Below are 12,880 nucleotides of genomic sequence, written 5' to 3'. Positions count from 1 at the left end.
AGTTGAATCAAAGTTGATAGATCAAACTTCGCTTCTGTAATGCCGGTGCCTATTTTTCCCACCCGTACATGAGTTGGGGAGCCCGCAAATGGATCCCAAGAGATCTCTCATTTTTTAGTCCTGAAGTTGCTGAAATCACAACCGATCATTGCAAATGTGCTAAAACCTGCTTCCACCCACCCACACACCCACACACTCCTTCGCCTTTTGGAGACGGTTGCCAGGCATGACGGAGTAAAGGCAGTGGTGGTGGTGGTGGGTGAAAATGCCACCTGGAATGTCCTGCAACAGGACAGGGGGTTTACTGCTCCGTGGCTGAACCCTGCCTGGCTCAGACTGGCTACTCCGCCAGAATTACGCATCTCTGTCCTGACAAGACAACAGCCCCTCACACACACACACACACACATACACACACAGAGAGAGATTTACCCACATTCATTCTGTGACTGAGAGATTTCCAGTGGCGTTTGGCTTTGGAATGAACAAGAGCCCGTCTTCCTTCCGGGTAATTGCTCTACCCGTGGCCAGTTTCAGGCTCGTTCAATGTCTACAGACTCCTTACAAACCCATCTTTTAGGGGTATGGCAGTCAGCTTTGTTCCAATTACGACCCCTGGACGAAGGATTTATGAACGCGCAGTCTTCCTCCTGGGCATCACGTCTCTCTGGGAGGCTGAGATTTGAGGCAGACCAGAACCTAAGAGGGCAAGACAGAGCGGGGTGGGGGTGGGGGGGAGAGAAGGATACAGCGACACTTGCACTAAAGACGGTGTGCAGTAGTTTTAGAGCCCTGAGTGTTTCCCTTTTTTTTACCCGGTCTGGGGCAAATTGATCTCTTCTCCCTCAGCCCCACTTCCTCTCTTCTCCAAGCTTGGATCTTGCATCTCAGTAGCTTTGTAGCCCCAGGAGAATTTTCAAGAATACAGTTTTGTTTCTTTTCTATCTCCTTTCCCCCCACACACACACCCCAAAAATGGCCTCTGCTCCTTAGTTAAGATTCTGAGTGTGGAGTCTGGAGTCTGGATGAGGACTCTGGAGAACAGGGTTCAAATCCCCGCTCAGCTGTAGAAACTCCCTGGGGGGAGTGGAATGGGTCACACCATGCCTTAAATATTTTACTTACTTTGAAAGCCCTCTTAGGGTCGCTATGAGTCGGGCCAATGTGATGGCACAGAACACACACTCACACTCACACACACCCCTTAGTTGAGCACTGCTCATACGCCATGGCTCTGACAAGCAGGAGACCAGCTGGAGAGTACATGAAAGATGTTGACTCCTAAGGAGATGGAGTGGGCTGCCGTGCTTTGAACACAAAGCAGAGAGAAGTTTGTATTTTTCTTGATCCTCCAAACACATATTTAGTTTTTGAAATCAAGAGAGAAATCTCAGAAAGTTGAGAAGTTATCATGGGGGGGGTGGGTGGGAAGGCATCCGTGTTTGTTCAAATAGCTTATGAAGAAGACAACTTCTGAGTGGGGTACGTCCCGCGGCTCAAAGTCGCTCTGCCCCCTCTCCCTCTCGGTCATCTTTAAGGAGGGGCTGGTCCTACTTTTTGCATTGCCAAGAAAGACAAGACGCTTTGGTCATCTGGATCTGGCCCTGGGCTGTTCCATTTGTCCTGACCACTTTCAAGCTGGGGTGGTTTAGGGCAGGGAAGGAGTGACAAGCAAGCGTGCCAATTTCACATGCCCATTTGAGGCTTGGGGACAACAGAAGCATTTTTTTTAAAAAAAAGGAGGAATGTTCTAAGCACAGGAAAACCTGTACCTAATAATATTTCACTGGAGTGGATCCCTTGTTTGTGTTGTAGAGCTGCAGCCGAGGCAGTCCTTCGGTGCTGCAAAATCCAACGTCAAAGCGGAGCTGTAGCTAGCAGTCTTCCACCTCATGCATGGATTGGAGCCCCCCCCCCCAGGAAAAAGAGGAGGATGTGGTGCCCCAGATAAAGAAAAAAAAAGGGAAAGCTTGTGCTTTTGGGGGGTGGGTCAGGGAAATCGAAGGTGGGGTCCGAGTCCTCTGCCCGGAGTCGACACTTCGACATTGACCGGGTGGTGCCACTTTGATGCTTAGCCAAGCAAGCATCCCATCGCAGTTTCCACCAGGTGCTTTCCCCATGCTCCCGGGCAGATTTTTCCCCCTCCATGGAGGAAGTGGAAAGAGTCACCTGCTGCGCTCCCAGAAACTGCCAGGGCCCCAGGTTGGCTGTCCCCCAGCTGTAGCACAGAAGCCCCACATGAGAAAGGGAGGCAGAGTCCAGGAAAGGGTGGAGACTCCTCCACATGGGTGTCGGAATATCCCCTCCCCCTGGGGTCTCCAGCCCATGGGGGGAAAGGCACCCGCTCCCTCCTGCAGCAGGCCAGATGGTTTTGCCGAGGGGCCGTGGGTCCTCCCGTGCTGAGCCAGGCCCAGGAGGGTCACGGATTGCCCTCCCTTGCTCTAGGTTCTACCCCCGAGAAAGGATAGCAGGGTTGAACACGCAGAGAAGCATAACTGCTGGGAGCACACTCACTCAGTCACCAGGCTGGACCCGTCCGTCCATTTCCAGTCACCTTCTACGTTTTCATCCGAAAGGCCAATCCAGAAAGGCTCTGCTAACTGCACGGTTAGATAGTTCTGGGAAAGGGAAGGAAAGGAAATGATATGATAGAACGGCAAACGCAGCAACCGAGGCGTGACAATCATAGCAATAAGGAGTTGTCACTTCTCTAGAGAGAAAACCTTTCACCAGAATAAATACAATCGGTGGATGGGGAGGAAAAGGGTCCTATTAGCCAGGACTTCCTGGACTGTCCTTGGCAGGCGTGGGCGCTGCTTCCTGGGAGCCCTGCCATCATGTCTTAGCATGCTCGCAGTGCCAACCCAGCCTTGACTGCACATGATGTTCTCCCAAGGGACAAACTCCAGGGGACATTGGGTACAGGTGGAAGGGTGCATCCAGGCAGCCTCGCCTGCCATTTCTCATCACCCTATGGACAGCGTTTGGAAACGGTACCTAAGCAGTAAGGTGCTCCTGCTAATTTATTAATGGGGGATGGTGGTGATGCAGGAGAAAGGTGTGTTAACTGCTCCTTGTCACACTCGTCATGCTTTACATGTGGATGTGTGAGTTTATGGGTAGAACATTCCCACATTCGGTGCTGGGACTTGGAAGGAACTAAATGTCAGCACAAATAAGGAGCAGACTTCTGGCCAAAGTTTTAAAATTCCCAGTGAAATGAATTTGAAGAAAAGAGAGAGAGAGAGGGAGGGAGAGAGATGGGTCCCTTCCCTTTTTTCTCTCTTCTCCTTTGTCGCCTATTCTATTTGTTAAGAAGTTGTGAGTCACAATAAAGATGGATGTAATGAGTATCAGAATGGATAACACCAAATAACATGAATGACAAGAAATTTTTCCCTTCCTTCCTTCCTTCCTTCCTTCCTTCCTTCCTTCCTTCCTTCCTTCCTTCCTTCCTTCCTTCCTCCTTCCTTCCTTCCTTCCTTCCTTCCTTCCTTCCTTCCTTCCTTCCCTCCCTCCCTCCCTCCCTCCCTCCCTCCCTTCCTTCCTTCCTTCCTTCCTTCCTTCCTTCCTTCCTTCCTTCCTTCCTTCCTTCCTTCCTTATTGTAAAACTACAGAAAAATATTTGTGCTGAGAATAAAAAGAACTGAGGTGAGCAGAAGACAAAAGTGTCCTCCTGGAAAGCACGGATTGGTTTCTAAGGGAATCCAAAATATCAGGAACAAACAAAACACAGAACCTGTTCTTCATCATTTAGGATCGAGGCCAAATGAGCATCTCTGGACATGCAGAAGTTCTCAGCATCGTACCAGGTCTTCTGATCTTTCGAAAAATAGTAGAGAGCTCTATCGTAAATAGTCCAGCCCCCAAAAGATTTTGGAGATTTGGTGAAGAGGTTTTCTAAAAAGAAAGAAGAGGAAGGAGAAAACTGTAATGTTGAATTGAGTGGGGATACAGATGGATGGATGGCACCCTCTAGAGCATCATAAAGCTGATGGCGAGCTCTTTCCAGGGGGAACAGCACCCCAAAGGTAGTGAGAACTGTGCCTGAATGGCACCACTGAGAAAACTCCCTTCTGCTGGTTGCATTTGGTGGCTCAATAGTATAGGCAGAAAGTCTCCAAAGTCCAAGGGCTGCACCCGGCCATGGCTGGTTCCATGAACAGAGCTGAACTGATTAATTAGCTGATTCATACCGACTACATGACTAACAGCACACTGACAGAATACTGACTCTACCTGGGCACTGACTGAAAAGGGGGGCAGGGAAAGGACTCTTGAAAAGAGAGACGTGGCTCTCGTCAAAATCCGAGGCAGAGAAGGATCCGTTGATTGCTGCTGGATTGGCTGACAGTCCTTGCAGCCCGGCGAGGTCCCTCCCAGCCAAAACCTCTTAAAGGCAACATATGAAGGTTGCTAGATTCCAGCATATATTCATCACCCAACATTTTATCAGGGTAAAGAATCTGCAACTTTGATCCCGTCTCAGTTCCTAATGAGAAGACCTTTTTTTGGTGACATAGTGGCAGCCTTGCCTTTTGGGCACTGCTGAGAGCTCAGAGAAGCAGTGGATCCCCAAAGGGGATGTAGTAAACCCAGCCGCTGGGTTCCCTCGGGTCTGTGTGGTGAGACAGGCAAGGGTGTCTTAAAAGGGAAATAACAACCAGCAGCTACAGGTATGGATATCTGGCTGCATGCATGGTAAAGCTGGGCAGGATTCTGATCCAACAAGCCGGGCTCAGGGCTCATTTCCATCAGGTCAACACAGGCCAGGAGCTTGGCTTGCGCTTCCAGCAATGCGTAGCCAGAAGGTGAGAGTGGTCTGGGTCCAAATGGGAGAGTGGGTGTCCCCTGGCCAGCAAGCGGCCTCTGCTGAACAGTTCACCCATTGTTAGAAGAGTTCATTTCTCCAGCGCTAAAAGCCAAGTGATGCTCACAGCCGGAGTTTTTCTCATCTTCTATGTTGTAGTGGAGTGATGAACATGAAAAGTTCATTATTGAGGACAGTCCGTTTTCCTCTTCCCCTACCGCAGCCCCAAAATGCAGGCAGCTGGATCAACCCATACCAACAAACGAGTTCTAGCGGCTTTTGTTTCCAATCAGGAGTGGGTCTCTTGTGAAGCCAATGGTTCCTCCTTGGCCGTCTAAGACCAGGTCCATTGCAAATACTTTGCATTACAGCAGGGACGGCTTGCCACTGTGTCGTGTTTCAGGGAAAACCTGTGCCTCCCTCAGTGGAGGTCCAAGAGGTTTATAGACGACCCCATAGATGATCCCTGTCCTTCAGAAAGTCACAGGGCCTTGACCCTGCCAACCCAGGCATCACAACACCATTTCCCCCACGGACTGTAGATCAGCTCACTTTGGCTTTGTGATCCAGGAAACCTGCCCCTGTGAATGCCAACCAGCGCTCAGGGCCAAGACTTCCGTTTCACTCCCCTTCTGTCTCTTCTCTTCCGCTCCCTTGATAGCTGAAGGAAGGCCCTCGGCTTTTGCCTCTGGCATATGCAGCAGCGCTACATCTGAGCAACCAGGGACTTGTTCCTTCTTATCACAGCCTCCGAATGGGCTGCAGGGTCAAACCGAGAAGAAGGCAAGATACTCACGATATATCTTCTTCTCTTCTTTCAGCAGTTTCTCAGAAGCTTCTAAGTGCTCGGGGAGCCGTATTACCTCTTTTGCCATCTTGGTGTCTAGAAAAAGTTAGAGCTGCTTTAAAACATGCACACGCACACACGCAAACTCGCTTATTTATGGAGAGTGGAGAGGTGCCCATTTCTGCTTGGAGACTGCAACATGCAGCATCTTGCCTGAAAATACTGGGGATAAGTAGCCCAAACAGGCACCTACAAATGCTGCCCCAGAGCCTCTAAAGCACAGGTGTCAAAAGCAAGGCCCACGGGCCAAATCCAGCCCCCCAGACCTCGACTGATGGCCCACGGAGCCGCCGCCAGCCTTGCAGCCTCCCCCCCTTTTTTTTCAATGAATTTACTCCGTGCCTGCACAGAGTAAATTCATTGAAAAAATGGCTCAAGTTAACAAGGCTACGTCCTCCTTCCGATTGGCTGTGGCACTGTCACTCCTTTCCTCTCCCTCCGCCCCCCGCTCCCCCTCCCTCCCTCCCGTGCCTGTTCCTCGCTCGCTCTCGGCCTGAGGCGAGAGCCGTTCCCAAGGCCGCGCGAGGAGGGGGCTCCGCGCTGCCTCTGTCGTCCCCGAGGGGAAGGGAAGGGAAGGGGAGCGGTGGGAGTTCCTGGCTGGGCTCCGAGGCGGAGGGAGGAGATGCTGGGGGGATGCGGGAGGCAGCGGCCAGCGCGGCCCTGAGGAGAGGGAGAGAAGAGAGAACGCGGAGCGATGCGCCGGCCCGGTTGGGTAACGTCGGAGGCGGCCGTTCAACCCAGCCGCGGAGAGGAGGGAGGGAGGGCTGGCTGGTTGCTCGCTTCCCTTCCCTTCCCTTCCCTGACGTTCCGTTCTCTCTCTTGCTCGATTGGAATGCCTGAGGATTTGAAAGGACCGAAGAATGCGGGTTTTTTTGCGAGATCCAAGCAGAGTTGCATATACTAAATAACTCTCTCTCTCTCTCTCTCTCTCTCTCTCTCTCACACACACACACACACACACACACACACACACACACACACACACACACACACACACAGACCCCGGCACTTTCCCTTCCTTCACACACACATACGCATTCTCTTCCTTCCTGTAACTCTCTCTGTCTCTCTCTCTCTCTTTCTCTCTCTCACACACAGAACCCGGCACTTTCTCTTCCTTCACACACACACAAACACACACACACACACGTTCTCTTCCTTCCTGTATCTCTCTCACACACAGAAACACACACACACACACACACAGAGACCCCGGCACTTTCTCTTCCTTCACACACACACACACACACACACACACACACACATTCTCTTCCTGTATCTCTCTTTCTCTCTCTCTCTCTCTCTCTCTCTCTCACACACACACACACACACACACACACACACAGGCACTTTCTCTTCACACACACACACACACACACACGTTCTCTTCCTTCCTTTTCCCACCAAGTCGGATGGGGTCCTTGCAAGGCCATCAGTACAGATACAACCGGCCCTTTGATGGGGACCAAACTGCTGATGTGGCCCCCGATGAATTTGAGTTTGACACCCCTGCTCTAAAGCAACCAACAGCAACATAAAGGCTAAAAAGACCATCAGAGAAGGGGAAGGGTTTTTCAACTGGTCAGAATCCAGGAGGCCCTCAAAACCGGTGGTTGCTTTTTAACCAAACATCTCCAGAAAAGGGAATACCTTTTGATACCATAATGATGTTGATACCATTTAAAAAATCTGGCCTGTATTTTCTCTAATGCCTGCGTTTTCCTCTTATGGGAGAGGGATCAGTTAGTCTTTTTGGGAATCAGCCAGGAAAGGAAGGAAAAGAAATTCACTCTTTTGTCCATCACAGAGTTCTGCATTTCTGGTAAAATTCTCCTTCCACGACACAGTTAAAGTACAGAAATCCACAGAGGAGAAGAGTTTCAAGTGCCCTTTCTCATTAACTGGCACTTAATGTCTCAGTAACTCACTCTGAGTCATTTGTAGGGAAAAGAACTTAAGAGTTGCATGAAATTACAGACTTGTGTATACTACTTCCTTCACTGCACATATACTAGCAACCAACCGAACAGATCAACAGTAAAAAAAATTGTCACCAAAAAAGAGAGGAATAGAACAGTAGCTGGCATTTGCCCCCCAGGGGATAATGTTTGCTTTGCTGGCCATTCTTATTTTCAGGGGATAAACCCACAAACTGAATTTGTTGCTTGCTGCTCTTACTCTGCTAACAGGTGGCATCAACTCTTGTAAAGACTATTGAAGAGTAGGCTTCCAATACCACAGTGATGGAAAAGAAGTCTAGCAGACAGAGAGATGCCAGATTCTAGCAGCTTTAGGAGCGGTTACTATGTTAGTCTGTGCTAGCCTATCATGCAAAAAAATTAAAAATTAAAGACGAAAAGGTTGGGGCACCTTAAAAACTAACTGCATATTTTAATGTGAGTTTTCATGGACAAGCCCACTTCCTCAGGCATAAGATTTCTTGTGGAAGACCATGACAAAAAACCTTTCTTCCTTTTTTCCAGGCAGTGCGGGATGTAATGCATATGGTCTGCCTATTCCTTCAAGAAATCTCCAGTCCAGAAATAAAAAGAGCATAGGAAACAGGGCTTCTGTTATATAGGGTAAATAATTGCTGAGCTTCTACGTACGGCTTTGGTAGTTGATGTTAGGATTTCTGAGTCCGATGGCCATTGTGCGCCTGAGCTTTTTCATCGGGTCTTCAATGGGGAGCTTATCTATTGCCTTCAAGGTCTGGTCTAAAATTCAGACATCAAAGGTTAACATGTTAGGAACGGATGTCTCAATCTTGGAAGATCTGTGAACACGCGAAGCTGGCTTCACGTGGGTGACTGAAATACATGCATCCTCCTTCAGAGGAGCATCAAGGGTGATTTTAAAAGAATATGATGATATATAAATAAAATATAAATAAGCGGCTTACACCCAAAATGTCTACTCAGTAGATTCTGGTGCATGCAACTATGCATGCAAAAAGGTAGCACAGAGCTACCGTTCCTCCCCCAACATGTCATTAAAAAAAAAAACTTTATTGCCTACAGACAACACTTTTTGCTGTGCAAGAAAACCTTCTGCCCTGATCAATTTTTGCATCTGTATATGTCTGTGTAAATTACCTGCGAGCTCATGAGCAGGAGCAAGTGAACAAGGGGAAGAGACAAGTGTTAACAATGGGGCTGTGTTACTTATCGGAGCGCCTTTCCCCTAGGTCAACTGCCTGCACTCCCAGATCCTTCAAGCAGCCATGCCAAAGGAGGAGAGCAAATCTTCAAGGAGAATCCAGGCGTTCTCAGCGCTGGCACCAACTCTGCTTTGAGTGACAGTGTGCGATAGAGAGTGTGTGGGTTCCAGAAAAAAAACAAAACAGCACCCCAGACCAAAATAGAGAAAGGAGGATCACAAGGGGGAGATGGGACAGTGTGCTTAATACAAAGCTGCAAAGAAATTGTAAGTTGCAAACAAAAGAGAGTTTCGTCATTAACTAGAGACTGCCGCGTGGGCAGAGGTTTGGACGTTTGCACTTGTTTGTCCAGACAGGAGAGGGAAGCGAACTGGAACAAGAGGGCCAACTAAACTGGAGGAGGCCGGCTTGAGGAAGGGGGAGGTAGGTACACCTGCCGTAAAGGACACGTGCAAAGAGCTGGTTCACCTGACATCGGCAGATTCGATCTGCCGCGGAAACCAGGTGTGCTTAGGCCAGTCCAGGTTCATCCCATAGACACAGCCCACAAGGGAAATGGCTATAAGAGGGATGATCCAGGAAGAGACGGCGTGGCTTTGATCCGCGCTGCTCCCATTGTTCTTGCTGAGAGACGGGTCACCTGTCAGGGAAGGGTCTTTGGGATGAGTGAGTATCTTGTGTGCATGGGAAGTATGGAAGAGAGGCCTCTTGATATATTTTGTCTTATGTCTTATCCATGAATGTTGCATGAGTAGTGCTTAACCTAAAATATTTGATGTATGGTCTTCTTCTCCGTAGTCTGGCTAGGCTCTTTCTCTCTCCTCGTCCCTCTCCCCAGGCTATAAAGAACAGGAACCCCTTTGGGTAACAACTCTTTGCAAGCCTCTTCCAATGGAGCCACACCTGGCTTCCTCCCTCCCAAACTTCAAGAGGCTGCTGAAGATGTCTCTGTTCCAAGAAGCCTTGGCTGGCTGGCTCTGCTGGACTTCCCCGCTCTCCTTTGCATCTCGGTTTCCCTGCACCATCTGGGCTTCACGGCCTGCCTGTTTTTGCTCATGGTTGTTTGGTTCTTATTCAGTTTGAATATGTCTTTATGTCTTGCTATTTCGATTCAACACCTACAACACTCAGAATAATGTCCTGTGCTAATAGGGTGGTATATGAATGAATGAATGAATGAATGAATGAATGAATGAATGAATGAATAAATAAATAAATAAATAAATAAATAAATAAATAAATAAATAAATAAATTAGCAAGACAAGCTGAGAGGGAGGCCAGGAGAAGAGTAGAGGAGGCTGACATTGATGTTGCAGTAATCTACAACAGACACGGTATGTTTTGTCGTATGGCCCAAGGGTCTACATCTGCGGGAAGTTCAAGGTGGCTGAAACTTACAGCATCCTGAAGTTTGTTTACTTTGACACCTACCTACCTACCTACCTACCTACCTACCTACCTACCTACCTACCTACCTACCTACCTACCTACCTACCTACCTACCTACCTACCTACCTACCGATCAATCAACCGGACAATATCACAATGTAGACATAAAATAAAACTAAAATAACAATTAAATTAAAACATCAAACAAGGGGAACCAAATCTCTCTTTATAAAAACAACTAATACAGAAGATGAGGGCAAATCAGAGACAATTACAGTATTTCAAAATTAACGGACTGTCAACAATCAAAGCCAAGATTAATCCTGGGGAAAGAGCCACATCGTGTTTTCTCAAGCCAGGGAGGGAAGGGGTTTCCCCAATGAGACGGCTGATGATGGAGGGAAGATGGAGTGTTTCTGGGAACGGAGCTGAGCAGACTCTCCAGGTGGGGCCTGGTGGGTTAGGGGATTATCAGGAGGAGTAAGAATACCCAGTTCAAGAGGCAGAACCTGCAGAACCTTGTGATACAGAGAGGTGGCGGGTCCTTAGAGCGACAGAACCCATATCAGGCCCTCATCCTAGGGAGAAGATGCCACCCTCCACCTTGGCATGTGGCTACATTGCAGGAGAAAGCAGAAAACTCAGCAGCTGTTTTGGAAGGGAACGCAATCACATTAATACATAATAAATAAATAAAAATAAAATAAATGAGTGATGGGCATGAACCAAATGGCAAACCAAATAAACAAACAAACAAAAACCAGGAACCAGGCTGGTTTGTGGTTCTGTTCATGAAGCTCGTTTTGCCGAAACAAAACAAGGGCCAAATCTTTTTTTCCCCCGCTCTGTTTTGCTTTGGCAAAAAGGGACACCTGCCCTCCCCCTTCCCGCTGCCCCCATCGCCTCCCTCCCTGGTCCTGCCTCCTCCTCCTCCACCACCATCATCTTCAGAGGCAGTGGCCTGGCTTCCCTTCCAGGAAAATCTGACACTGTTTCCTTCCCCAGACCAGATCTCCCCTCGAAGGAGAGTGGAACTTACAGATATGGATGGCCGCAGCCATGGCAATAATGGCAAGCACTGAAATGACTGCCAGACCGATGTAAATTTTCTTGACAGGCACATTTTTTAAAGGGTTGATGTCCTGGATGTCAAAATACTCTTCTTCCTCTCCTTCTACTCCTCCTCCTCCTTCTCCTCCTCCGGCTTCGGGGGGCTTATCTTTTGGTCCGGGTTTACCTTTCGGAGGGGCTTTCCCTTTCGCTGCTTTGGGAGCCATGGCTTGAAGGATAAGATGAAAGAAGAAAGGACTGTTAAAATGACATTGCAGACGAGCCGTTTCCTGCCACCAGGCCCCTGTTTATTCCAGGGATTTGTTTAGAGCTGTCCGTGGACATCCAGAAGCACCAGGTATATCTTGGCTGCTAAGCTAAATCCTGGCATTCAGCTCATCATTTTGAGGGCTAACAGGGTGTCTTTGCAAAGCAAAAATAGAGGGGACAGATAGCCCATGGTTAAAACTGAAAGCCCGTTACGTTTGGAGAGTCGTGATTCAGGAAGGTTTGTGTGTCTGAGAAATTGGACTAGAATGGAATTCTAGGCTTCCGTCCTGAAGACCAGCCACAAAACGGAGAAGTGGATTTGCCTATTAGTGGAACTGAGGCAACCTTCCACCGTGCATTCAGACACTTCAAACGGTTAAGGAACTCATCTTCTGAAAAACAAGCAAAGGGCAATGCCAGTTTCTGTCGTAAAAATTGTGGAGGTGGGCAATTGTGATATGTGGCAATCCTTGACAGGAAGCTCAGAAACATCTTCAAACTTGGAGGAAGTCGGGAGAGAGAGCCACCATCCCTTCCACTTGTTTCAAACCAAGAGAAAAAACAGAAGGCAAAACGGAAGGCTGAAGTTAAATATTTAGGAAAGACCCTAATCCAACCCAGAAACGCCTTTAAACTAGATGTTTTTTAAAAACAGGCTCTAATTGAAAAACAAAACAGAAACACAAGAATAATTCTGTGTGTGGAGAGTAAAGCAACAAGAAACCCCTTTACATTCCAAATACGGAAGGCAAGTAGAGGGTGATTCAGGGTCAATCTAAGAAAGTCCACCCAAGAGAGGAAAACCCGATGCAACGCAAGGGGCAGACTGGGTGGCCTTCCCTACCTGTCCTTCCTTTTCTGGTTCCTTTTAGGAATTACAGGAGATGTTCTACTTCCGGGTGGGTTTCACTGGAATCGGGCACTACACCTCTCGGTGTCTCCCATCGCCTCTGGCGCCTCCACCCAGCTCCCCGGCTCCCTCCCTTTGTCCTCCTGGCTTCACCCATTGAGCAGCCCTGCTGTGACCCAAGCTACTTGCTGATTGGCTGGCCCCCTCTTGCCCCACCCAAGCCTTTGACATAATTCCTAATTGCTATAGGAACAGAGGCAGCTGCCTAGACTGAGCTAGACTCCTTGGTCCACCCAGCCTAATACGGCCAGCCCTGGCCGGCAGCAGCCATGGCTCTCTAGGGTTTTTAGCCCAGATTGCTTCCTAGCCCTAATCTGAGATCTTTGGTATTCCCTGGTGGCCTCCCATCTCTTAATCAGGCTTGACCTTGCTTAATTTCCGAAACCTGGTGATATCGGCTGATGTTTGGGGGCATACTGTATATGGGTGGTGGCTGTTGAAGA

The 12,880-nt window shown here is 48.7% G+C and overlaps 1 protein-coding gene across 1 annotated transcript; it reads right to left on the bottom strand.

The window, feature by feature from the left end:
* Nucleotides 1-420: 420 nt before the first annotated feature.
* On the bottom strand, nucleotides 421-12,585 carry LOC110079839 (CD209 antigen-like protein C). Its single transcript, XM_020795215.3, has 4 exons — nucleotides 5,607-12,585; nucleotides 3,740-3,900; nucleotides 2,515-2,618; nucleotides 421-699 (listed from the first exon to the last, which is right to left on the bottom strand). Exons 1-4 carry the CDS (start codon nucleotides 5,683-5,685, stop codon nucleotides 534-536), a joined length of 510 nt encoding a protein of 169 aa, XP_020650874.3. The 5' UTR covers nucleotides 5,686-12,585; the 3' UTR covers nucleotides 421-533.
* Nucleotides 12,586-12,880: the final 295 nt, after the last annotated feature.

Source organism: Pogona vitticeps, chromosome 5, assembly GCF_051106095.1.
Source record: "Pogona vitticeps strain Pit_001003342236 chromosome 5, PviZW2.1, whole genome shotgun sequence".
Classification (NCBI taxonomy): domain Eukaryota; kingdom Metazoa; phylum Chordata; class Lepidosauria; order Squamata; family Agamidae; genus Pogona; species Pogona vitticeps.
The sequence above is the reverse complement of the archived record's forward strand: the minus strand, read 5'-3'. Positions and strand labels throughout refer to the sequence as shown.

Bases quoted from the DNA above. Each gene is read 5' to 3' on its own strand.
- LOC110079839 (XM_020795215.3), bottom strand. From the start codon at position 5,685: ATGGCAAAAGAGGTAATACGGCTCCCCGAGCACTTAGAAGCTTCTGAG. The intron at 3,901-5,606 runs GTGAGTATCTTG...CTTTCTTTTTAG, and splicing joins AGAAGAGAAGAAGATATATC to AAAACCTCTTCACCAAATCT. The intron at 2,619-3,739 runs GTTCTGTGTTTT...TCCCTTTCCCAG, and splicing joins TCCTAAATGATGAAGAACAG to AACTATCTAACCGTGCAGTT.